Genomic DNA, 24073 nt, shown 5'->3' with positions numbered 1-24073 from the left:
AGGGACCCCGTCCCCATGGACCCCGTGACCCCTGTCCCCCTGTCCCGTGTCCCTGTGTCCCCCTGTGTCCCCGTGTCCCCGGGCGGCTTTGCCGGGCTAATCTGGGGGTGCTGTCCCCATTCCCCGAGCCGGGCGTGGGCCGGACAGGTCGGGGCTCGTCTGTCCCAGCCCGTCCCGGCCCCCGCCCTGCCCCGCCGGCCGGGCAAGCCGGGACCGGAGCGCTGGATGGCGGCCACGGGCGGGACAGCCCGGCCGGCCCCGCCCGGAGGGCACGGGCAGCGCTCCGGTCCTGTCCCGGCCCCGGGGACACCGGCGGCGGCGAGCCCAGGGCTCTGTGCAGCGCTCTGAGCGTGCCTCAGTTTCCCCAGGGCTCTATCCGGTGCCCAGCCGTGCCTCAGTTTCCCCAGTGAGCCCGGAGCGGGGCTGTCACCAAACCTTTGGGTGTTTCTGTGCCAGCCTGGCCTGGGGACAGTTGTCACCAAACCTTTGGGTGTTTCTGTGCCAGCCTGGCCTGGGGACAGTTGTCACCAAACCTTTGGGTGTTTCTGTGCCAGCCTGGCCTGGGGACAGTTGTCACCAAACCTTTGGGTGTTTCTGTGCCAGCCCAGCCCCGCAGGGATTTAATCCCCGGCCGCAGAGGGGATTACCGGGACCCGGGGCCGCTTTAGCTGCAGAAAGAGGATTAAACAAAGGGAACGTGGGGGTGGGCAGAGAGAGCCCCGGAGCACCGCTGGCCTCTGGGGGGGACAGGGGGACACGGCTGGGGACAGACAGGGACAGCGCAGCCCTGGGCTGGGGGTGCTGGGCACGGGCATTGCCCCCCACAACTGGGAGCTGTGGTTTCGTGCTGGTGGAACTGGAGTTGCGCTGGTGACACTGGGAGCTGCGATTTCCTGCTGGTGACACTGGGAGCAGTGTCCTGTGCTGGTGGCACTGGGAGCAGTGTCCTGTGCTGGTGACACTGGGAGCAGTGTCCTGTGCTGGTGACACTGGGAGCTGCGATTTCCTGCTGGTGACACTGGGAGCAGTGTCCTGTGCTGGTGACACTGGGAGCTGCGATTTCCTGCTGGTGACACTGGGAGCAGTGTCCTGTGCTGGTGACACTGGGAGCTGCGATTTCCTGCTGGTGACACTGGGAGCAGTGTCCTGTGCTGGTGACACTGGGAGCTGTGGTTTTGTGCTGGTGACACTGAGATCGGAGTGCTGTACTGGTGGCACTGGGAGCTGTGTCCTGTCCTGGCGTCACTGGAAGCTGTACGGGTGTCATTGGGGATTTTGTCCCGGTGTCACCGGGAGCCGCGCTTTCCTGTACTGGTGCTTACTGGGAGCTGCAGTCCGTGAGCACTGGAGTCACCGGGAGCTGCCGGGCAGAGTTCACTGGGGCGTACTGGGAGCTGTGAGCGCCGCGCTGGTGTGAGCGGGGAGGGCATACTGGGGGGCACTGGGGGGCACTGCGCTGGTTTTACTGGGAGCCGGGAAGGCACAGAGGGAAACTTGGAACTGGGAGAGCCCTGGGGGCTTGCGAGGGGCACTGGGAGCGCTGGGAGCTGCGTGGGTGAGGGCACTGGGAGGCACTGGGAGGCACTGGGAGGCACTGGGAGGCACTGGGAGGCACTGGGAGCTGTCAGGAGCACTCGGAGCTGCGGTCACCGCGAACTGGGGAGCACTGGGAGCTGCGATGGTGACCGGGAGCGCTGGGGAGCGCCGGGAGCCGCAGGCACGGCTCGGGCACGGGGATGCCATGCCGGGAGCTGTAGTCCAGCACCGCCAACTGGGAGCTGTAGTCCGGGCTCCCAGCGCATACTGGGAGCTGTAGTCCAGCACCGCCAACTGGGAGCTGTGGTCCGGGCTCCCAGCGCATACTGGGAGCTGTGGTCCGGGGCCGGGCCATACTGGGAGCGGTGGTCCCGCAGCCCCGGGGCCATACTGGGAGCTGTGGTCCGGGGCCGGGCCATACTGGGAGCGGTGGTGCGGGCTCCCAGCGCATACTGGGAGCTGTGGTCCGGGGCCGGGCCATACTGGGAGCGGTGGTCCCGCAGCCCCGGGGCCATACTGGGAGCGGTGGTCCCGCAGCCCCGGGCGCTGCTGGAAGCTGTAGTTGGGCACTGCGGGGTCCCGGGGGTGCCAGCCCCGCTCTGTGTCCGTGTCCCTGCCCCTGTCCCCGCGGGGGGACAGCATCCTCAACGATCCCGGGACAGGAACCGGGGGGTCTCTCTCGCTCTGCCCTGGGACGGGGTGCCGTGGGGGTCACTGGGGGGCTCTGGGCAATGGGAGAGCGGTGGGGAAGGGAGGAGGGAGCGGGTTGGGGTCCCTGGGGTGGGGACAGACGCTGACCCCGTGTCTCTGCCCAGGCAGCATGGGGGGGATGCTGGCACTGCCCCCGGGACAGGGACCCCACCAGGTGGGATGCACGGATGTGATGGTGGGGCACATGCGGCAGGTACGGGGTGGGGACTGCGATGGGGATGGCACAGGGGTGGGGATGGGCACAGGGATAGGGATGGCACAGGGATGGGCACAGGGATGGGGACAGGGATGGGGACAGGGTTGGGGACGGGCACAGGGATGGGGACGGGGATGGGCACAAGGAAGGGGATGGGCACAGGAACAAGCATGGGCACAGGGATGAGAATGGGCACAGGGACAGGCTTCCCTGCAGATCAAGGTGGCTGCAGCCCGCTGGTTTTGGACACTGCCACCCCGCTCTGTGCCGTCCCCACGGTGTCCCCCTTCCCTGTCCCCCTCAGGGGCTCTTCCTGCGCCTGTTCTACCCGTGCCTGGCCCGGGCCGGGGCCGCGGAGCCGCTCTGGGTGCCCCGGCCCGAGTACTGCGGGGGCCTGGCCGATGTCACCCTGGGTCGGCGCTGGTGCTCCGCCCTGCTCGGCATGGCCATCGGTGAGGGGACACCCCATCGGGGAGGGGGACACCCCGTGCCCACCCTTAGGGACCCCCGGTGGGGTTCAGTCCCACCCCCCTGCCCTGTCCCCCTCCCCATTCAGACCCCTGGCACCCCCTGCCCGTGTCCCCCTCCCCATTCAGGCCTCCCACACCCCCTGCCCGTGTCCCCCTCCCCATTCAGACCCGTGGCACCCCCTGCCCTGTCCCCCTCCCCATTCACGCCTCCCACACCCCCTGCCCTGTCCCCACCCCGTTCCTGGCCCTTCTCCCCCTGCAGGCTCCTGCAGAGTCCCGGTGAGCTGGAACGGGCCCCTCAAGCCCTGCAGCCGTGGGTACCCCCTGATCATCTTCTCCCACGGCCTGGGAACCTTTCGGTAACGTGAGCCCTGAGCGGGGCTGGGACGGGGCTGCGGGGACCCTCCCTGGCCCCACCCTGAGCCCCCTCTGCTCCCATCCCAGCACCTCGTACTCCTCCATCTGCACGGAGCTGGCCTCCTGGGGCTTCGTGGTGGCAGCTCTGGAGCACAGGTGGGTGCCCGGGTGCCCACCGGGCTCATCCTGGGGCTGGCGGGACATTGTGGCCAGTGTCCCCTTCCCTCCTGCCCCACAGGGACCACTCTGCTGCCACCACCTATTTCTGCCCGGCAGAGGCTGGCACGGAGGAGTGGATCCCCTTCCAGAGGGTGCCCCAGGGGCAGAAGGAGTTTATTTCAGAAACAAGCAGGTACCAGGGCTGGGATCCAGGGTGGGCACAGGGGAGGGCTGGGAATTCCTCCTTGAGCCAGGCTGGTCCCTCATCCCTGGGGATGCTCTGGGAATTCCTCCTTGAGCCAGGCTGGCCCTGCATCCCTGGGGATGCTCTGGGAATTCCTCCTTGGGCCAGGCTGGTCCCTCATCCCTGGGGATGCTCTGGGAATTCCTCCTTGGGCCAGGCTGGTCCTGCATCCCTGGGGATGCTCTGGGAATTCCTCCTTGAGCCAGGCTGGCCCTGCATCCCTGGGGATGCTCTGGGAATTCCTCCTTGAGCCAGGCTGGCCCTGCATCCCTGGGGATGCTCTGGGAATTCCTCCTGTGATCCAGGCTGGTCCCTCATCCCTGGGGATGCTCTGGGAATTCCTCCTTGAGCCAGGCTGGTCCCTCATCCCTGGGGATGCTCTGGGAATTCCTCCTGTGATCCAGGCTGGTCCCTCATCCCTGGGGATGCTCTGGGAATTCCTCCTTGAGCCAGGCTGGTCCCTCATCCCTGGGGATGCTCTGGGAATTCCTCCTTGAGCCAGGCTGGTCCTGCATCCCTGGGGATGCTCTGGGAATTCCTCCTTGAGCCAGGCTGGTCCCTCATCCCTGGGGATGCTCTGGGAATTCCTCCTGTGATCCAGGCTGGTCCCTCATCCCTGGGGATGCTCTGGGAATTCCTCCTTGAGCCAGGCTGGTCCCTCATCCCTGGGGATGCTCTTCCCATGCTGCTGGGGCTGAGCTTTCTCCTGAGAGATGAGCAAAACCTGTTCAGCCCGTTTCTGTCTGTCTCCCGGGGTCTGTCTGTCTGTCCAGCTCCAGCTGGCCCTGGTCGATGTCCCCACGCCCTGGGGACAGCAGGGCTCCGTGCCCAGCCCCGCAGCAGCTGCTGGGTTTGTTCCCAGTGGGATTTTCTGTCCCTCTGGGATTATCCTGGACAGCTGCTGGCTGGGGAGCAGGGAGGGTTCCTGCTGAGCCGCGTTCCCCTCACCCCCTGCCTGTTCCTGCCTCGTTTAAAAGGGCAGCAGCGAGTGCAGATTAGCGGTGGGAAAGCTCTCTAGGAACGGAGGTGCTTTTGGCAGCCTCGAATCGCCTCCCAAACTGCTATTTGTGCACAGAAATAAATGATAATAGCTGCCAGGTCAGCCTCCATTCTGTGCTGCAGGGAGCAGGAGGGAGATTTTCATTGGAGATTTTTGTCACCTGTCACCCTCAATGTGCACAGACAGCAGCGCTGGTGTCCTTAGGGCAGCTGAGGACGTGGCCTCAAAGTGGCTCCGAGTTGGGGCAGCGTTTGGGGTTTCGGGGTGCTCCTGGGTGGGTTCTAGGGGACACCCAGGTGTGACCAGGACACTCTCCCTGAAGCGTTTGGGGTTTCGGGGTGCTCCTGCGTGGGTTTTAGGGGGACACCCGGGTTTGCTCCTGGGTTGGGGGTTCTGAGGGGGTTTGAGCAGGGGATGGCTCAGCTTGGGGGCAGCAGGTGAGGATCCCGGGCTCTCCCTGCTCTCCCTGCTGCCAGATTGGCTGAGTTAAAGCAAACCCCAAAGAGAAACCACCCCAGTACCCGCGCCGTGTCCCACGCTGAGGTTTGCTGTTTGCTCAGTTCAGGGAGAGAAGCACTGCAGGAACTGGCTTGGGGGGGGCCCTGGGGGGAAGCTGTGACCCCGATTTGGGGCTGGCAGGAGCTGGGCTCACCCTGCTGGCTCCAGGTTCACCAGAGGGCCCGGGAGTGCGTGCGGGCGCTGCGGCTGTTCCAGGGCATCGCTGGTGGCAGAGCTGCCCCTGCCATCCTCCCCCAGGACTGGGATCTCTCTGTGCTGAAGGTACTGGGGGGCTCTGGGGGGCTCTGGGGGGCTCTGGGGGGGCTCTGGGTGCCCCTGGGTCGCTCCTGGCTGCCTCAGGCTTGTCCTGCCTGCGCAAGAGGGGTCTGTGCAGAGCCACAGTGGGACAGTGCTCGCAGGGGCCGAGGATGAGGGAGGGGATGAGAATGTTGATTCCGTGTTCCAGAAGGCTGATTTATTATTTTGTGATATATATTATATTATATTATATTATATTATATTATATTATATTATATTATATTATATTATATTATATTATATTATATTATATTATATTATATTATATTATATTATATTGTATTGTATTATGTTATGTTATGTTATATTATATTATATTATATTATATTATATTATATTATATTATATTATATTATATTATATTATATTATATTATATTATATTATATTATACTATATTATATTATATTATATTATATTATATTATATTATATTATATTATATTATATTATATTATATTATATTATATTATATTATATTATATTATATTATATTATATTATATTATACTATACTATACTATATTATATTATATCTATACTAAAAGAACAGAAGAAAAAAATTTCATCAGAAGACTGGCTAAGAATAGAAAAGGAAAGAATGAATGACAAGGCTTGTGTCTTGGACAGAGAGTCCGACTGTGATTGGCCATTAATTAGAAACAACCCCATGAGACCAATCACAGATGCACCTGTTGCATTCCACAGCAGCAGATAATAAATGTCTGCATTTTGTTCCTGAGGCCCCTCAGCTTCTCGGGAGGGAAAATCCTGAGGAAAGGATTTTCCATAAAAGATGTCTGTGACACCCCAGCCCCTCACACCAGCAGTGGGACGCGGCATTGCCCCTTCCAGGGGCACTCTGCTCACCTTCCCTTGGCTTTTTCTCCCCTAATCCCTGATCCAGCCCTCAGCCCTCTCCCTTTTGCAGGACAACCTTGATCTGAGCAAGGTGGCCGTCATGGGCCATTCCTTCGGGGGCGTGACGGCGGTGCTGGCCTTGGTGAAGGAGCCCCACTTCAGGTGAGGGTGCCCAGCCTCAGGTGTGCCCAGCCTCAGGTGTGCCCAGCCTCAGGTGTGCCCAGCTCCAGGTGAGGGCTGCCAGGGCCTGCAGGGGCTCTGGGGACTCTGGGCTCATCCTGGAGGGAAGGGGAGCCCTGGTGGGCTGTGACAGGGGTCTGAGGGTGAGGGAAGAGATGGGGATCTGACTCCATGTTTCAGAAGGCTTGATTTATTGTTTTATGATATATATTACATTAAAACTATACTAAAAGAATGGAAGAAATGATTTCATCAGAAGGCTGGCTAAGAATAGAAAAGGAAAGAATGAATAGCAAAGGCTTGTGTCTTGGCCAGAGAGTCTGACTGTGATTGGCCATTAATTAGAAACAACCCCATGAGCCCAATCCCAGATTTACCTGTTGCATTCCACAGCAGCAGATAATCATTGTTTGCACTTCGTTCTGAGGCCTCTCAGCTCCTCAGGAGGAGAAACCCTGAAGAGAAGCTTTTCCATAGCAGATGGTGCCTGTGCTGCTGCAGGTGTGCCGTGGCTCTGGATGCCTGGATGTTCCCTCTGGAGAACCTGCTGTACCCAGAGGTGCCCAGCCCCGTGCTCTTCATCAACACCGAGCACTTCCAGAGCCCCGAGAGCGCTGCCAAGATGAGGAGTCTGAGCTCCAGGAACAGCCAGACGAGGATTGTGACCGTGCTGTGAGCCCGGGCATCGCCCACCCCTCCTGCTGCAGGCAGCACCCATGGGTGCCCAGCAGGGACCTCTGGGTGCTGCTGCACCTGCCCTGATGCCCGTCCTGCCCTGCCCTGCCCAGGGGGACCGTGCACGAGGGCCAGAGCGACCTTGCCTTCCTCCCTGGGAGGCTCTTCAGCCTCATCTTCGGCAGGAGGGGCAGCCTGGACCCTCGCAGGGCTCTGACCGTCACCAGCCGGGCTGCTCTGGCCTTCCTGCAGAGACACCTGGGTATGGGTATGGGTATGGGCAGGGTGGGCAGCAGGGCAAACGGGGGGCTCTGGGGCTGGGGATGGGGATGGGGGGCTCTGGGGATGGGGATGGGGATGGGGGGCTCTGGGGATGGGGGCTCTGGGGATGGGGGCTCCTGGGCTAGGGGGCTCTGGGGATGGGGAGCAGGGGGAAATGGGGTCTCTGGGGATGGGGGGCTCTGGGGATGGGGAGCAGGGGGAACTGGGGGGCTCCTGGGATGAGGCTGCCCAAAGCACAGGGGGGCAGTGGGTGCCCCCTGGGGGCTCCTGGAGGGGCTGTGGTGGCCCTGTCACCTGCAGGGGACCCTGTGGTGGCCCTGTGAGCTGGAGAGAAGGTTCTGGTGGCCCTGTCAGTGGAGGGGACGCTGTGGTGGCCCTGTGAGCTGGAGAGAAGGTTCTGGTGGCCCTGTCAGTGGAGGGGACGCTGCGGTGGCTCTGTCACCTCCAGGGCACTGCTGCGGTGGCCCTGTCACCTGGATGGGGACACTATGGTGGCCCTGTCGGTGGACGGGAGGCCGTGGTGGCCCTGTCACCCAGAGTGGACACTGTGGTGACCCTGCCGTGCCCCGTGCAGAGCTGCAGGAGCAGTTTGGACAGTGGGACGAGCTCCTGGAAGGCGTTGGGGACTCGCTGGTGCCAGGTGTGCCCTTTGGCCGCTCTCACCTGTAGCTGCCCCCGGGCGCTGCAAAGTGGCTCCTGTGACCCGGAATGGAGAGCCAGGAGGGGCAGAGGAGCCCTGAGGGCAGCGGGAGCTGGGGCAGTGCCAGGGAAGGTGCCAGCAGAGCCCTCCCTGCCCCTGCCCCTGTGCTGAGGGAATAAAACCCCCAGGGATAAAAACGGAGCTGGGTGTGCAGAGTGTAAACCACGGGGGTGGGTTGGGAAGGGCTTTAAAACCATCCCCAGGTAAGGAAAATCCTATAATTGTCCCACAAAGCCGTGCAGATGGAAGGAAAAAAACCCTGCAGGAGGAAGGAAAGGGAAGGGGAAAGGGAAGGGGAAAGGGAAGGGAAAGGAAAAGGAAAAGGAAAAGGAAGAGGAAAAGGAAAAGGAAGAGGAAAAGGAAAAGGAAGAGGAAAAGGAAGAGGAAGAGGACAAGGAAAAGGAAAAAAAGGAAAAGGAAAAGGAAGAGGAAAAAAGGAAAAGGAAAAGGAAAAAGAAAAAGAAAAGGAAGAGGAAAAGGAAAAAGAAAAAGAAAAGGAAGAGGAAAAGGAAAAGGAAAAAAGGAAAAGGAAAAGGGAAAGGGAAAGGAAAATGAAAAGGAAAAGGAAAAGGAAAATTAAAAGGAAAAGGAAGAGGAAAAGGAAAAGGAAGAGGAAAAGGAAAATGAAAAGGAAAAGGGGAAAAAAAGGAAAAGGAAAAGGAAAAGGAAGAGGAAAAGGGAAAGGGAAAGGAAAAGGAAAATTAAAAGGAAAAGGAAAAGGAAGAGGAAAGAGCCTCTGAGCACCCCTCAGAGCTGCGGGATGGGGATGGATCCCCCAGCACCGGTGACATCCTCACACGACATCGATTCGATGTCCCCTCCGCCCCCCAGTGACACACAAAGGACTGATGCGAACAAACCCACAGGATTTTGCCGTTTTTAAGCCTTCCAAATGTGAATTTTTCAGTTTTTACACCCAAAGCCTTGTTCCTAGCCCTGTTCCCAGGGACCGGGCCGTGCTGGGGGGACATCCCGCGTCGCTGGATGTGACAAATGGAGCCGGGGGTGGCACTCAGCAGGTCCCGCTGGGCGGGCAGAGGCAGCGCTGGTGCACGATCCGATCCGATCCGGTCCGATCCGATCCGATCCGGTCCGATCCGATCTGATCCAGTCCAGTCCGATCCGATCCGATCCGATCCGATCCGATCCGATCCGATCCGATCCCATTTTGTGCCGGCACAGGCTGGGAGTTCTGCAGGGCTCTTATGTAAAGGGTTCGGGAGGGGCGGTGGTCACCGGCTCTGCTCGGGGGGGCTCCGGCATTAACCCTTCCCCTCCCGGGGGCTCCGGCATTAACCCTTCCCCTCCCGGGGCTGTGGCATTAACCCTTCCCCTCCCGGGGCTGTGGCATTAACCCTTCCCCTCCCGGGGGCTCTGGCATTAACCCTTCCCCTCCCGGGGGATCTCTGGCATTAACCCTTCGGCTCCCGGGGGGCTCATTCCCCTGTCCGGCGCCCGTGGGGGAGCAGGCAGGACCCTCCTCTCCATCCCCGCATCCCTCTGCTCCCCCTGCAGCGCTGCCACCACCCCAAAACAGGCGGGTTTGTGCCTCTGGATAAAATCCTGACAGAAAAGAGATGATGAAAAAAGCCCCCGGGGGCGCTGGGGCAGGGCAGGAACGCTGCAGTTTGTGTTCTGTGGGGTGTGCGGTGCTGAGCATCCTCCTCACTCAGCGGCTCGGAAACCCAACCCGAGCTCCGTTGTAGCCGGGATGGGAGGATGCTGAACCAACCCTGAATCCCGAATCCCGAATCCCGAATCCCAGCCCGGAGCGGCTCCTCCCGAGCTCCCCGCGCTCCGTTCCAGCCGGGAGGATGCTGAACCAACCCTGAATCCCCAACCCCGAATCCCGAATCCCGAATCCCAGCCCGGAGCGGCTCCTCCCGAGCTCCCCGCACTCCGTTCCAGCCGGGAGGATGCTGAACCAACCCTGAATCCCGAATCCCCAATCCCCAATCCCCAATCCCCAATCCCGAATCCCAGCCCGGAGCGGCCCCTCCCGAGCTCCCCGCGCTCCCTTCCAGCCGGGATGGGAGGACGGGAGCCGACCCCGGGAAGGATTCCCCGGAATGCTCCAAGCCCGGCCCCACGCAGCCGCTGGGATGGGGAAAGAACCGCGCGGCTGAGGGAAACCTGTGGGCTGAGATAAGGGAGGTTTGATAGGGAGGGGAAAGGAAAAGCTGTGTGTGCGAGCAGGGGGAAGCCAGGAATTCATCCCCTCCCTTCTTACGGGCAGAGATTCACCACCAGGAATTCATTCCCCCTTCCCATGGGCAGGAATTCATTCCCAGGAATTCATTCTCATGGACAGGGATTCATTCCCAGGGATTCATTCCCAGGGATTCATTCCCAAGAATTCATTCCCCCCTTCCCATGGGCAGGAATTCATTCCCAAAAATTCATTCCCAGGAATTCATTCCGTCCTTTCTATGGACGGAATTCTATGAATTCCCAGGAATTCATTCCCCCCCCTTCCCATGGGCAGGAATTAATTCCCAAAAATTCATTCCCAGGAATTCATTCCCCCCCTTTCTATGGGCAGGAATTCATTCCCAAAATTCATTCCCCTCTTCTCATGGGCAGGGATTCATTCCCAGGGATCCACCCCCAAGGAATTCATCCCCTCTTTCCCGTGGACAGGGATTTATTCCCAGGATTTCATTCCCAGGGATTTATTCCCAGGGTTTCATTCCCAGAAATCCGTTCCAAGGGGCTCAGCCACTCCCAAAGGTGATCTGGGAAGACAAACCCATCACTCCCAGTGTCCCCCTTATCCTGGTTTCCATCCTGAGCATGGTCTGGGACACCCCTGTGCTCACCTGTCCCAGCTGTGTCCCCTCCCTGCTCCCCGGGGGTGACACAGGAGCAGGAAAGGCCTTGGCACTGCTCAAAGGCCGCTCAGAGACACAACAAAACATCTTTGTGTTACCAACCCTGCCTTCAGCACAAACCCAAACACTGCCCCAGCCTGCCTTTGCCCTGGGGTTAACCCTGCCCAGCCCAGAGCCAGCTCAAACTGCTCTGCTGGGCCTGAGGTGGTTCGGAGATGGGTGAGGAAGGGGCTGGGATGGGTGAGGAAGGGGCTGGGGTTGTTCTCTGGGTCTGGGATGGATGAGGGAGAGGCTACTCAAACCCATGGCTTTAAAAACTTAAAAATAGAAAACCCATATTCAAACCCATGGCTTTAAAAATTAAAAACAAAACAAAACAAAACCAAAACCCCATACTTAAACCCACGACTTCAAAAAATAAAAACAAAAACTGTACTCAAACCTACGACTTTAAAAATGGAAAAAAAACCCAGCCCCAAACACAACAAGCGCTGCTGCCCATTGGTATTCCCCTCACAGCTGTGCCTGCAGCCGGGCTGGGCTGTGAATGGGCACATTCCTGTTCCCCACGGCCTCTCTGAGCTCTCCCACCACAGCTTCCCCCTGGAATGTGCAATCCCACGGTGTCAGCACAGCCCGGAGCCTCCTCCTTCTCCTCCTTCTCCTTCTCCTTCTCCTTCTCCTTCTCCTTCTCCTTCTCCTTCTCCTTCTCCTTCTCCTTCTCCTTCTCCTTCTCCTTCTCCTTCTCCTCCTGCTCCCCTTCCAGGGCTCATCCCTGCAGCAAACCCCAAATTCCAGCCCTCGCTGCCATCCACAGAAAAGCTCGTTTCCTCAATTTGTGCTTCCCCGTTGATTTAATTAATGCAAATCCAGGCTGGTGTTAAAGCTCCCTGTAATTACAACACGGCTCTCGTGGTTTTTGTTGGGTATTTTATTATTTATTATTTTCACTTTTTCTTGTGTTTTTTAAGGAAAACACGTGGAGGTTCAGGGCCCTGCCAGCTGAGCCCAGTGGGAGCCCTGGGGTTGTGTCCAGCCCCAATTCCCCTCCTCGAGCAGAATCCCCCAAATCCCTTTGGCTGCTGGGGATCCACTCCCTCTCACGCTGGGTTTTTTTCCACTGGAAAACAAAACCCCAGCATTGCCCTGGGTGAGGAAAACCAAGTTTTCTCGCTCTCTGAAGTGAATTTTTTATCCTCCCATCCCTGAGCTGAGGAGCCTGCCTGCTGCCAGTCACGAGGGACGCAGCTCCACATTTAAACCACACTTAAATCACATTTAGAGCTTCCCAAGTTCCTCCCACGCTGGAGCCGGGGCAGGACGGACCCTCGGGGGCTGCAGCAGCTCAGAGCTGCGGGCTCAGGGCTCTCCCCCTTCCCCTGGCCCCCAAAATTCACCCCACAGCAGCGCCCAAAGGGGGTTTTGGGGCACAGTTGGTTTTTTTTCCAGCAGTTTCCCCACTTTGGGCTGGAGGCACCTGGTGCAAACCCAGGGATGGTTCCTGAATGAACAGGGAGGCAGAAGGGCTGAGGAGGGAAACTGAGGCAGGGAAGGGGCTGTGTGAGGTGTGTGTGCTCTGGAAAGCCCCTGGGACAGATGGAAATGGAGCATTTTGGGCGGAATCCGGCTTTTCCCCGTGTTGAGAAGTGAGGCTCAGCCTCCTGCAGCATGATGGGGAGCTGGGGGACCCCAAATCCTCCTTTTTAACCCTTTAGCTCATGTTTTCACCCCAAAATTGGTGCTGAGACCGCCACCAGCCCTCCCTTGGGGGGGCACCAGAGCCCCCAGACCCATTCAGGCTGTCCCACCCCTCCTGTCACCATTCACCACACAAACCCTTGGCTGGGCGCTGTTTTTTAAAAACTTATTTATTTTTAATTTCATTAAAACAAAGCCCTTGTGTTGCCCATCACACGAGGGTGCCTCTGAGGGTGTTGGTTTTGGCGTGGAGCAGCAGATTGCTGGTTTGTTGTACAAAAGATGGATGTTTCTCCAGCAGAAAGCCTGGCTTGGCCTGCTCTCCCAGCCACAGTGGATGTGTCGGGTTCTTTTGTCTTTTAATTTATGTATTGATCCATCAGGGGCTCAGATTGGCGGGGGGGAAAAGAGGGATGAGAAGGCAGGGGGCAAATGTGGAGTGCAGGAATTGTTTCTGTGCTGGTATGGCTGAGATTCCAGGGGCAGGGAGCAGCACTGAACCCCTCTGGGTGTGGAATTATTGTCAGTGCAGACAGGAGGGCAGCTGCTCCTCGTCCTGACGGGATCTGAAATAATCCTGTGGGAAGAGCCCCGGGTGTCTGACGGATCCCACCCAAAAATACCTATATTTTATATATATATATATATATATATATATATATATATATATGTGTGTGTGTGTGTGTGTGTGTGTGTGTGTGTATATATATATATATATATATATATGGAATATTTATATAATATATAGGTGTGTATATATATGTGGAATATTTATAATATATAGGTGTGTGTATATATATATGGAATATCTATATTATATATAGGTGTATATATATATGTGGAATACCTGTATTATATATAGGCGTATATATATGGAATATCTATATTATATATAGGTATAAATATATATGGAATATATTATATATGGGTGTGTATATATATATGGAATATCTATATTTTATACAGGTGTGTGCATATATATATGGAATATATATATTTTATATATATATGGAATATGAATATATATATGGAATATGAATATATATATATGGAATATGAATATATGTATATATATTTTTTTTAACCTATATATAATATAGATATTCCATGGAAAAATCATCTCTGGCAGCTGCCCTGCATCCCCTGGCTGTGAGGAGGGGTGGCCACTATAAAATTCCCCCTTTTGCCCGCAATTTCAGCACCCAGGCCCCCGAGAGCTGCAAATCCACCTGTTCCCCAGACAGGAGAGCCCCTGGAAAATAAAACACTCCTCCCTTTCGGCCGTGCCAGGGAAACTGCTCTGATGTCGGGTGTCCAAAGAGCTCTGCGCCGAGAATTATTTGGGGTGTGGGGGCTGAAACGAACCCGTTCATTCTGTTTATTTGGTGCTGGGCAAGTCGTGCTCCTTTAAGAGGATTTCCATCCCTCAACTCCTCCCCTCGTGACACTTCCAAGGCTCATTTTGCCTTGACAGGGTGGGAGTATTTTTAACCGTGTCACGCCAGGGATGTATTAATAGCACAATGGGCTCGCCGAGCTGCTGCCGCAGCCCGGCCCGTGCTTTAAATTCAGGCAACTAATTAGGAGCTGGGGGATAATTAGTGCCATACCCAGCTTTTCTTCAGCTCCCCCCCCTCCCCTCCTCTTTATTTTCAAAGCCCCACTGTGCTGGAATGTTCTGTGGCTGTTGAATATTTCATAGCTCCTGTGTGCGCGGCTATTCCGTGGGTTTGTCAGGGTCTCCCCTGTGGGCTCTGCAGCATCCCAGGGGCAGGGGATGGGGCTGGGATGGGATCAGGGCATGGATAAACCCTCAAACCCTCTGCAGCATCCCATGGGATGGCCCTGGGATGGGATCAGGACATGGATAAACCCCAAAAGCTCTGCAGCATCCCATGGGATGGGATGGGATGGGATGGGATGGGATGGGATGGGATGGGATGGGATGGGATGGGAACAGGACATGGATAAACCCCAAACCCTCTGCAGCATCTCAGGGGATGGGGCTGGGATTGGATCAGGACATGGATAAACCCCCAAACCCTCTGCAGGATCCCATGGGATGGCCCTGGGATGGGATCAGGGCATGGGATGGGATCAGGGCATGGATAAACCCTCAAACCCTCTGCAGGATCCCATGGGATGGCCCTGGGATGGGATCAGGGCATGGATAAACCCCAAACCCTCTGCAGCATCCCATGGGATGGCCCTGGCACTCTCAGGATGGGATCAGGGCATGGAAAAAGCCCCGATCCCAATCCCTGCCCCTGTCCTGCTCTCCCACCCAGCCCCTGGCGCTTGCTGGGCTCCCAGCTCGGGTATTTTTGTGCTGAGATGCTGCCTGGAATAGCAGGAGAGCTCCATGCTCCATATGGAAACGGGAATTTACGGGCTCGGCTTGGGAGGGGAGTGGGGAGAGCGCAGAAACGGCTCAGGGCGTGGTTGGGAGTGAGGAGATGGCCGGGAGGGCTCCCAAAATGGGTCTGGGGGCGCGGGGAGGGTCGGGGCAGCACCCACGGGGAGCTGTGTGGTGGTTTCAGCAGGACAACACACCTGCAGGGAATGGTGGGGATGTCCAAAATACACCTGCAGGGAATGGTGGGGATGTCCAAAATACACCTGCAGGGAATGGTGGGGATGTCAGGAACACACCTGCAGGGAATGGTGGGGATGCCAAGAACACACCTGCAGGGATGGGGACGTTCACCTCTGCTGGCTTGAGGTGCTCACGGTGACAATCCCTTATTTCAGGGTCACTGAAATAAGGGATTTCACTCTTCCTGAGTGTTTCGGTATTTTTTAGGAGGGAAGCAGTGTCCCTGCAGCCTTTGTCTTTATTTTACTAATATCTGATGCTCTCCTCGTGCCCCACAGCCCTGGCACACCCACACCCTCAAGACTTGGGTACCAGTCACTCTTTTTGACTATTTGGGTATTTTTTAGGAGGGAAGCAGCATTCCTGCACTCTTTCTCTTTATTCCATCAATATCTGACGTTCTCCTTGTGCCCCACAGCCCTGGCACACCCACACGCTCAAGATTTGGGTACCAGTCACTCTTTTTGACTATTTGGGTATTTTTTTAGGAGGGAAGCAGCATTCCTGTACTCTTTGCCTTTATTTCACAATATCTGACATTCTCCTTGTGCCCCACAGCCCTGGCACCCCCACACCCCCGGGATTTGGGTACTGCAGCCCCATTGCTGAACGTGCCATTTCGGGGCACTGTTGCCCCAATATCAAAGCAATTAATTGATATTTCCGTCCCTGTCGCTGCAGGCGTGGTCGCCATCTGTGCTCAGCGCTTCTCCTCCTCTCGTTTAAGGGAGGAATTAACAGATTTCGAGCGAATTTCTCAAAAAAACACAACCTGTCTGAGCCGCAGAAATTCAATTATTTCCAACAGCGCGTTGGGAAGTGCAAATTTATTCCGAGGGGAGCGTTTTCTTAATGGTGTTTTTCGGCATAAATATAGTAGCAGCCTAAACACCTCCAGTAAACAAATATCAATTACCTTAAACGTTTCCTGCCTGTGGAAAAGCTTTCATTGTGAGGGAGGCACTCCCTAAAAATCCTGGTTTGCTCTTCAGTTCCGTGGGCTCCTGGGCCGTGTTTGCATTAAAATGAATTTTTATCTGAAAATCAAGGATTTTTGAGGTTTGAAAAAAAACCTGTGAGATCACTGAGCGGATTGGAAGAGATCTCATAGCCCTTCCCCACCTCTGAGTTCCTTTAAAAATTATTAAAATTCAATAACTCCTGGTTATTAAATCTCTCCAGCTGACCCACTCAGGTCGGATAATACATTGGATTTCTAGTTTTAAAATAAACTTTGCTAATTCAGGGCTGCTGCCAGCGTCACCAACCCAGGTGCTCTCAAACATCCTCTGATGAACAAATAAGCCGCCACTGCCTCCACCAGCCCCAGCACTTTGGGCTGGCAATTTAACACCCAGAAACCACATTTTCCTTCTGGAGATTAAATATTTTTGCAAGTTAAAAGAGCTGCCGTGGGCTGAGTCGTCACCTAATTGTGTCAGTCTCTTTGTGGGGTGTTTTGATAAGCGCATCAGAGCTCAGGCTTTCATCTTTGGGCTCCATCTGCTCACGTCACGTCCCAAATTCACACCCAGCAGGATCCCTCTGCATTTTGGGGTCTCGTTCTGAGCAGAAGGGGCTGGGATGGAGATGAGGGGCTCAGGTTGGGATTTTGGTGGGGCTGAGCCCCCAGGAACACGTTTGGGGTGGGTGTTGTTATCACCAGCTCAGATTCTGCAGGGCCACTGCTCATATTCCTGATTTCCAGAGCCTTTATCCTTTTTTCTCTGGGAATTTCTCCTGCTGGGATCATTTTATTTTCCTCAAAAGACAGAAATTCATCCATCAGAAATTCATCCTGATGTTAAATTTGGTTTTGAAATGGTATTTTTCTGCTCCAACCCGTTTTGGGGCTAAACGTGACGTGTTGGGGGAATGCTCCTGCCACTGCCGCCTGCTCTCTCAGCGGTAAAACTGGAATTAAAGCAGAAATTAAAAAGCTTTTTTTGTTGGTGATAAGGAATCCAGCAGATAAAAACCGCCCCAGCCGCGCGCTGGGGAGGGAAGAGCCTGTTTGGAACCGCAGCAAAATGTGTCAATAAACACAAATCAAAAGCAAATTAAATAAAAGCTTTTCATGCACTCCATTCTCCTCGAGATCAGACAGAAATAAATGCCACACAAACAAACGGGGTTTATGAAACGCTCCAAAAATAAAACCACTCTTGCAACAGGGCCAAAAAAAAAAAAAAAAGAGATTTCCTCCACGTCTTTGCACCTGCTGGGGCCTCTTGTTCCTCTCTGGGTGTCAGAGCAGAGCTCAGGGGTTTCTGTGGTTCGGATCAGAAGCAGCAGTGGCAGGGGCTGGGCAAGAGCCTCATCCCAAAAGATAGGGCATGGAAAAATCCCAGAGCCGAGAGCAGCTCCCAAATCCTCTCTGCCAATGAGTTTCCTCTTACATAAGAGAGTTCTCACCCCAAGGAAATATTTTTGGCTTTTAAGCCAGTCTGCAAAGGAAGGTAAGCTGCAGACAGGTGGTTTTTTTTGTAATTTTTTTTTCCTTTTGTGATTCCCCCCCCCTTTTTTTTTTCTTATTTTTCCCTTTTTTTCCTTTTTTTTTTCCTTTTTTCCCTTATTTTCCCCTTTTTCTTTTTTCCTTATTTTTCTTATTTTTCCCTTTTTTTTTTTTCCTTATTTCTTTTTCTTTTTTCTTTTATTTTTTTTTTCTTTCCTTTTTTTTTTTTTTTTTTTCCTTTTTTTTCCTCCTTTTTTCCCCAGAAAATCACCCAGGAAGTGCTGGCATGACTCCTACCTTTCTCTCATCCTGCATCCCTCCTTTTCAAAGGCTCAAAAGGAAATTTCCTCCTCCCCTCCACTGATCAAGGCCCTCACACAGGCACATCCCAAAAGCCCCAAGCCCAGGAATCCTCAGTTCCTCTGGGAAATCCGGGGATCATCCCAGGATAAGCTCATTGATTGCCTCAAAAGCATTAATATTCAAGCCTCCACCCCACTGTTGGGCTGCACGGGCGATAATTAATAAATTAAAATAAAGTCCAGCAGAGCCTGGTGGCAGGGGCTGCTGCCTGCTTTGTACCCCACAGTGTTTAATAAAATAATAAGTGGTTAATAAATTATAATAAAGTCAAACATAGTCTGGTGGCAGGGGCTGCTTTGTCCACCACAGTGTTTAATAAATTAATAAATGGCTAATAAATTAAAATAAAGTCCAACACAGCCTGGTGGCAGGGGCTGCTTTGTCCCCCCAGTGTTCCATTCCATCACTTAACGTTTTCCACGTGTTCTGGGGGTGTCAGGGATGGGATTTCCCTGGGCTGGATCCGCCAGCAGTGATCCCCAAAAAGGCATCAGTGGCCCCAAAAGGCCCAGCAGGTTTCAGGTTTGGGGTCTGGGGTCCCGGCAGTGCCATGAAAATCTTCCATCCCCCTGCTGGAAAATGGCTCTTGCTTGGCCACCGTGCCTCTCCCAGTTCCAGCAGCTCGGCGGCTGGATGTGGTTTCCATGGAAATAGACGTCAGATCAGCAAAAACCAGGGCCAGCCTTTAAAATAATCTCTGTTTTGAAAGCTCCCTGCCTTTCTGTCACAATATTAACCTTCAAAGGTAGGAGCCCTCTCTTTTTGGTGCGAAATCGTTGGGTTTGGGAGGGCGCTCGGTGAGGGGGGGGTCCCAGAAAATTGGGGTTTTTTGGGATTGCGGGTGTGGAGGCTGCAGTGGAGGATTGTGCTGTGTGTCCATCTGCCTTTTGTGTGATGGACTCTTGGTGTGGAAACCACCACGGGATTGATTGGTGAGGGATGGAGACAGCTTGTTGGGAGCAGTTTTGGGAGTGAGGAGCTTCCAGAGAGGTGCCCTGGGGAGGGGAAGGTCCCTCTGGAGCCACCATGCCTGTTCCATGGGATCTGCACAATTGCGGTCTGCTCTGGGTGGCCCCAAACGCTGCGAGTGTGGTGGCTCTGTGGTGGCTGTGACCCCGAGATGACCAAAGGGACTCAGTGGTCGTCTTGGTGATGACCAAGAGCCCTGAGGTTATGGTGGCCCTGAGGTGGCCGTGCCCTTACCTAGGTGACCATGGCTCTGAGGTGACTGAGGGCTCAAGGCCATGGCTCTGAGGTGACCATGGCCGTAGACCATGGCCATGACGTGACCATGGCTTTGAGGTGACCAGGATCTTGTGGTGACCATGGCTCTGGGTGACCATGGATCATGACCATGGCCATGAGGTGACCATGGATCTGACATGACCATGGCTGTGGGGTGACCATGGATCTAACATGACTGGATCTGAGGGAACCACGGATCTAACATGACCGTGGCCATGGGTTGGCCGCAGCTCTGCTCACCCCAGCCACAGCCCCACTCTGACCATTCCCCCCATCGGGCCAGACACCCCTGACCGCAGCACAGGCCCTGACGCCCCTGTCCGCCCCCCCAGACACAAAGGGAATCCCAGCCGCTCGGGGGGCAGGGGTAGGGCCCCAGCGCGGGGCTCTGGGGGTCCCTGCGGCCCGGGGGCCGTCGCGGTGCGGCCCCGCAGCCCTGGTGCGGCCCGGGCCGAGCTCGGGGGCCGCCGCCCCCCACGGGGGACGAACTACAGCTCCCGGCGTGCCCCGCGCGGCCGGGGGAGCGTTCGAGAGGGGGTGGGCGCGAGCCCCCCACAGCCCCCCCCGCCCCGCGGCGGGCGGCACGTGCCGGCGGGCTCGGCCAATCGGGGCGGGGCGGGGCGGGTCACGTGCCTTTGTTTGGCGCTTTTGTGCGCGGCGGGGCGGGCGCGAGCGGAGTGTGGCTGGAGCGGCGGCGCGGGCAGGTGGGTGCGCGGCGGGGCCGCCGCGGGGGAGCGGGCACGGGCGGGCCGCGGCCGCGGGGCCCCCCTGCCGTACCTTCCGCGTCTCGAGAGGGCTGGAGGAAGGACAGGGGGGAAGTGTCGGCGCTTCTCGGGGGTCCGGCGCCCCGTTGATACGGGCGGCGGAGGGGTCCCCAGGGTGGGTGTCAAGGTGAGGGGGGGCTGCGGGGCGCTTCTCGGGCGCTCGGGGCGGGGGTCGCTTTTGTCCCCGCTCGCGGGCATCGCGTCGCCGCCCGGTTTTGGAGCGTTGCGGTGACAAAGGGAGGGGAGACAGTGGGGGGGATTCCTCGTATGCGTTCGTGTTTCCCCCGCGCCCCGATCGCGGAGGGGGACGGGGTGGCTATTGTCCCTCAGCGAGGGGCGACGCCCTACCCGCGGCAGCGGCGCCCCCTCCCCTCCCCGCCATTGTTAGTGGGGAAGGGGCGGTATCCGGGCGGCCGCGCCCCGACGCCATCGAGCCGTGGGGGACCCTGCCGGGGCGCCCTGTCCCGGTGTCGCTGCCCAGCGCTCCCCATCCCCTTCGCCCCTGAGGGGCTGAGGCGGAGGGGGGGGGGTGCGGCCCCGCACCTGAGGCGGGGGGCGGCAGGTGCCCGGATGTTGGCGCTGGCCCCGCCCCCTCCCTCGAGCCCCCTCGCGCGGGCGCGCGCGCGCTCTCCCCGGCCGTTTGAATTCGGTGCGGTTGGAGGGGCGGGGGCGGGCCGGGGGCGGGGCCTCCGCTGGCGCCTCGGCGGTGATTGGCTGCGGCCGCGGGGGGCGGGGCCGGAGCCGCGCGGTCCCCGCTCCGCGCCCCGGCCCCGCCCGGACCCCGATCCGAGCCCCTCAACACCCCCCCCTCCCCCCCCAAAAAACCCTTTTTTGTCGATTTTCTTCTGAACGGCTTCTAGACCTTTTTCTGGCGTTTTTTACGGCGCTCCGTTTTCACGAGGTGTGCTGGGCGGTGTACGCCCTCGCTGTCTGCCGCGGTGTGAAGCATCTGACTTGAGCTGCGCAATTAAAACCGAATTTTAAATGAGCTCGATTGCGCACATTTCAGATCCTTCGGGAGTGGCAGGAATCCTAGCCGTGCTGTCCTGTGGTGCGTCATTTTTGTATTCTGCGAGCTCTTTTATGTGTGTGAGAGCAGTGAAATCCCCACAGCCCCGTGCTAAAACGGGGGTCTTTGTTCGAGTCCCTTAAGGTGGAATAAAACAGACTGAAGATGCTCGAATATCACACAGATCCTGCATCGCCAGTAATTCCATAACCTCTCCAGTATTCCCAGCACTGCCCATCAGCTGCACAAAATGCCTGGAATCACTGACTGCAGTGACCTACCTTGTCTGCCTTTTGTTCCGCAGCTCTAATTCTGTTCAGTTTTTATTAGAAGGAGCAGGATCCCCGTGCTGGCTATTGAAAGGCACATCTCTTTGTTACCTAGGAACCCACCTGACTGACCTTCTCCCAGGCTTGGCTTCTGGACTCTGATTTTCTTGGCCATGGCTACTTCTGGTAGGTAGAATCCTGTGCTAAATCCTCTTGTCTTTTTTTTTTTTTCTTTTTTTTGTTGCCTCCCGATTTCCTCAGGAATAACTTAAAACCCCAGATCTAGTGAAATGAGCCGCTGTCAGCAGGCTTTTCTCCCGTCTTGGGCGAGGCTGCTGGAGCTTGTGAAAACACCCCAAAAGAGGAGTCTGGCAGCAGATGGGCTGCAGCTCCCTGCTGCCATCTGCTCCTCGGCAGAGCTGGCTGTCACCGAGCCATCTCGGGGAGCACGCGGGTGCAGCTGACACCCTGCAGGGCCGGAGGAGACAGCCCTGCCTGCACATTCCTCCAAAATCCCCTTTTTGTCCTTCTCGGCTCTCTCAGGGTGCAGCCCGCAAATTCACCCTCAGGTTTGTCCCTGGTTCAGTGATTTTTGATTGAACTAAAGGATTTGTTTGCACCATTGGGGTGTTGAGGGCTGAATTAACCAGCAGGTGCTTGGGTGATGCAGGGTCGAGGAAGGGTTACAAAGGAAATCTCCACATTTTTAACAGTATTGCTGTGCTGCAAACAGAACTCCTGTCCTGGCTGCCCCTCCTCGGGTGCTGAATTTTGGAAGGTGTTTTTACAGCCTCCTGAGCCAGCTCCTGCACTGAACACTGGTTTTTCTGGCTTTGCCTTGTTCCCAGACATCCAGGTGAAGGAGCTGGAGAAGCGAGCCTCCGGGCAGGCCTTTGAGCTGATCCTCAGCCCCCGCTCCAAAGAGGCCGTGGCAGAGTTCCCTCTGTCCCCCCCCAAGAAGAAGGATGTGTCCCTGGAGGAGATCCAGAAGAAGTTGGAAGCGGCTGAGGAGAGACGCAAGGTAAGGCTGGAGCAGCTGGAGTGAGCTCTGCTCCACCACTTTTGGGGCTCTTTTTATTTGTTTCTTGGGATAAGTGGGGTTTTTTATGGCAAACTGAATATTAATGGAATTTATTGATGAAATCCCTGGGGCTCTTGTGAAGCTTTATGCTTATGGTTTTGATCCCAAAGAGATTCTGAAGAAAAATGGGAGTGAGCGTGGCTGAGAGGGGCAGCTCCTTCAGGAAGAAGCTGTTTTTCTTGTCTTTTAACACCAGAACAGATGAATTTTCTCCCAGAAAACGCAGCAGTGAATCTGTAATGAGCAGTTGGGGAATAAATTGTCTGAGTGATGAAAGATGTGGCTGGGGGTGCAGCCTGGAGCCCTCGAGGGTGGCGAGGCTTTGATTGAAGTGAGCCTGACCTGAATCTCAGTGAGAGGGGAGGATCTTCAAGGAAAATTCCTCCAATATTAACATCAAAAAAAAAAAAAAAATCCACGTTCCCTCTCCAGAACAATCCCATTTAGCAGGATGTGCAGTGGCAGACAGTGAGTTTGCAGGTGGATGTGGTGAGGTGCAGGTTCTGGGGGAGCCCCAGGAGCTGAGTGTGCCCCCCAAGGAGCCCCAGGGCTCCCTCAGCCTGGCCCTGTCTCCCCAGTCCCACGAGGCAGAAGTGCTGAAGCAGCTGGCCGAGAAGAGGGAGCACGAGAAGGAGGTGCTGCAGAAAGCCATCGAGGAGAACAACAACTTCAGCAAAATGGCAGAGGAGAAGCTGACCCACAAAATGGAAGCCAACAAAGAGAACCGTGAGGCACAAATGGCTGCCAAGCTGGAGCGCTTGCGGGAGAAGGTGGGTGTGGAGCCCTGCCAGGGGAGCTGCCCCTGCTGGGAACAGTAGGTAAAAAACCCAAAAAAAAAAGGGTGGGGAGGGCACGGTGTGGCTGTGGAATCTGCAGAATTGCAGCTGTGTGGGGCTGGATGGAGCTGGGGCAGCCTCTGTGCCCCTCAGTGGTGTGGGGAGTGTCCTGGCCCTGGAGCCCCCGGTCCCCGGTGCTGTTTTCCAGCCCCTGTGCTGCTGTTTTTCTCTCCTGTGGTGTTTTTCTCTCCTGTGCTGTTTTCCAGCCCCTGTGCTGCTGTTTTCCAGGACAAGCACGTGGAAGAGGTCCGAAAGAACAAAGAAGGCAAAGACCCCGGCGAGGCCGAGACCGACTGACTGCGCTCTGGCAACTGACTCTCCCCCTCCTCCAAATATCCAAAGACTGTACTGGCCAGTGGTTTTATCTTTGGTTTTGGTTCGGTTATATATATATATTTCTTTTTTTTACGTTTCTTAGAAACTGATGTAGAACTGTAAAATTAGATCCAAACTGTACACTTGCTTTGGGGGCTAGAGGGGAGACCTTCCATGTGTCACTTTTCTAAAGTGTTGTCTTTCCAGTGTAGCTTTTTCTTCTTGTTGCATCCTTTTCTACGCCAGTGCACTCGCTCCTGGGTTGATGGCGAGTACTGTATCAGCTCTGTAAGACCTTTGTGCAAGGAATCTCTGGTAACCGTTCCATGCTCAATATCTGTTACACTTCAAACAAAATTCTCTGACTGTCCAGTCTGCTAAAATCCTGCTGTAACAAGTGACTCAATAAAGCTGCACAGTGCTGTTA

General features: G+C 56.0%; 2 protein-coding genes across 3 annotated transcripts; both read left to right on the top strand.

The window, feature by feature from the left end:
* The first annotated feature begins 1344 nt into the window (after window positions 1-1344).
* On the top strand, window positions 1345-8472 carry PAFAH2 (platelet activating factor acetylhydrolase 2). Its single transcript, XM_058040323.1, is given in 12 exon segments — window positions 1345-1413; window positions 2352-2440; window positions 2748-2895; window positions 3176-3272; window positions 3358-3426; window positions 3509-3603; window positions 3606-3622; window positions 5340-5453; window positions 6418-6509; window positions 7029-7199; window positions 7316-7464; window positions 8059-8472. Coding segments are annotated over 11 exon segments (1131 nt in total). The 5' UTR covers window positions 1345-1413; window positions 2352-2356; the 3' UTR covers window positions 8154-8472.
* A 10313-nt stretch (window positions 8473-18785) lies between these two features.
* Window positions 18786-24073, top strand: STMN1 (stathmin 1). Of its 2 annotated transcripts, none has more exons than XM_058040450.1 (5): window positions 18786-18872; window positions 21530-21600; window positions 22263-22435; window positions 23074-23265; window positions 23560-24073. In XM_058040450.1, the coding sequence occupies exons 2-5, from the start codon at window positions 21588-21590 to the stop codon at window positions 23626-23628; spliced, it is 447 nt and encodes a 148-aa protein (XP_057896433.1). In that variant the 5' UTR covers window positions 18786-18872; window positions 21530-21587; the 3' UTR covers window positions 23629-24073. The 2 variants fall into 2 exon arrangements, with proteins under 2 accessions (XP_057896433.1, XP_057896432.1); XM_058040449.1 differs by lacking the exon at window positions 18786-18872 and adding an exon at window positions 19992-20076.

The sequence above is a fragment of the Melospiza georgiana genome, chromosome 24 (assembly GCF_028018845.1).
Source record: "Melospiza georgiana isolate bMelGeo1 chromosome 24, bMelGeo1.pri, whole genome shotgun sequence".
In the NCBI taxonomy this organism is placed as follows: domain Eukaryota; kingdom Metazoa; phylum Chordata; class Aves; order Passeriformes; family Passerellidae; genus Melospiza; species Melospiza georgiana.
Note: the sequence above shows the minus strand (reverse complement) of the source record. Positions and strands in the feature narration are given on the sequence as shown.

Excerpts from the sequence above, each read along its gene's own strand:
- STMN1 (XM_058040450.1), top strand. Across the intron at positions 22,436-23,073 it reads CGGCTGAGGAGAGACGCAAG|TCCCACGAGGCAGAAGTGCT; the intron begins GTAAGGCTGGAG and ends CTGTCTCCCCAG. Across the intron at positions 23,266-23,559 it reads TGGAGCGCTTGCGGGAGAAG|GACAAGCACGTGGAAGAGGT; the intron begins GTGGGTGTGGAG and ends GCTGTTTTCCAG.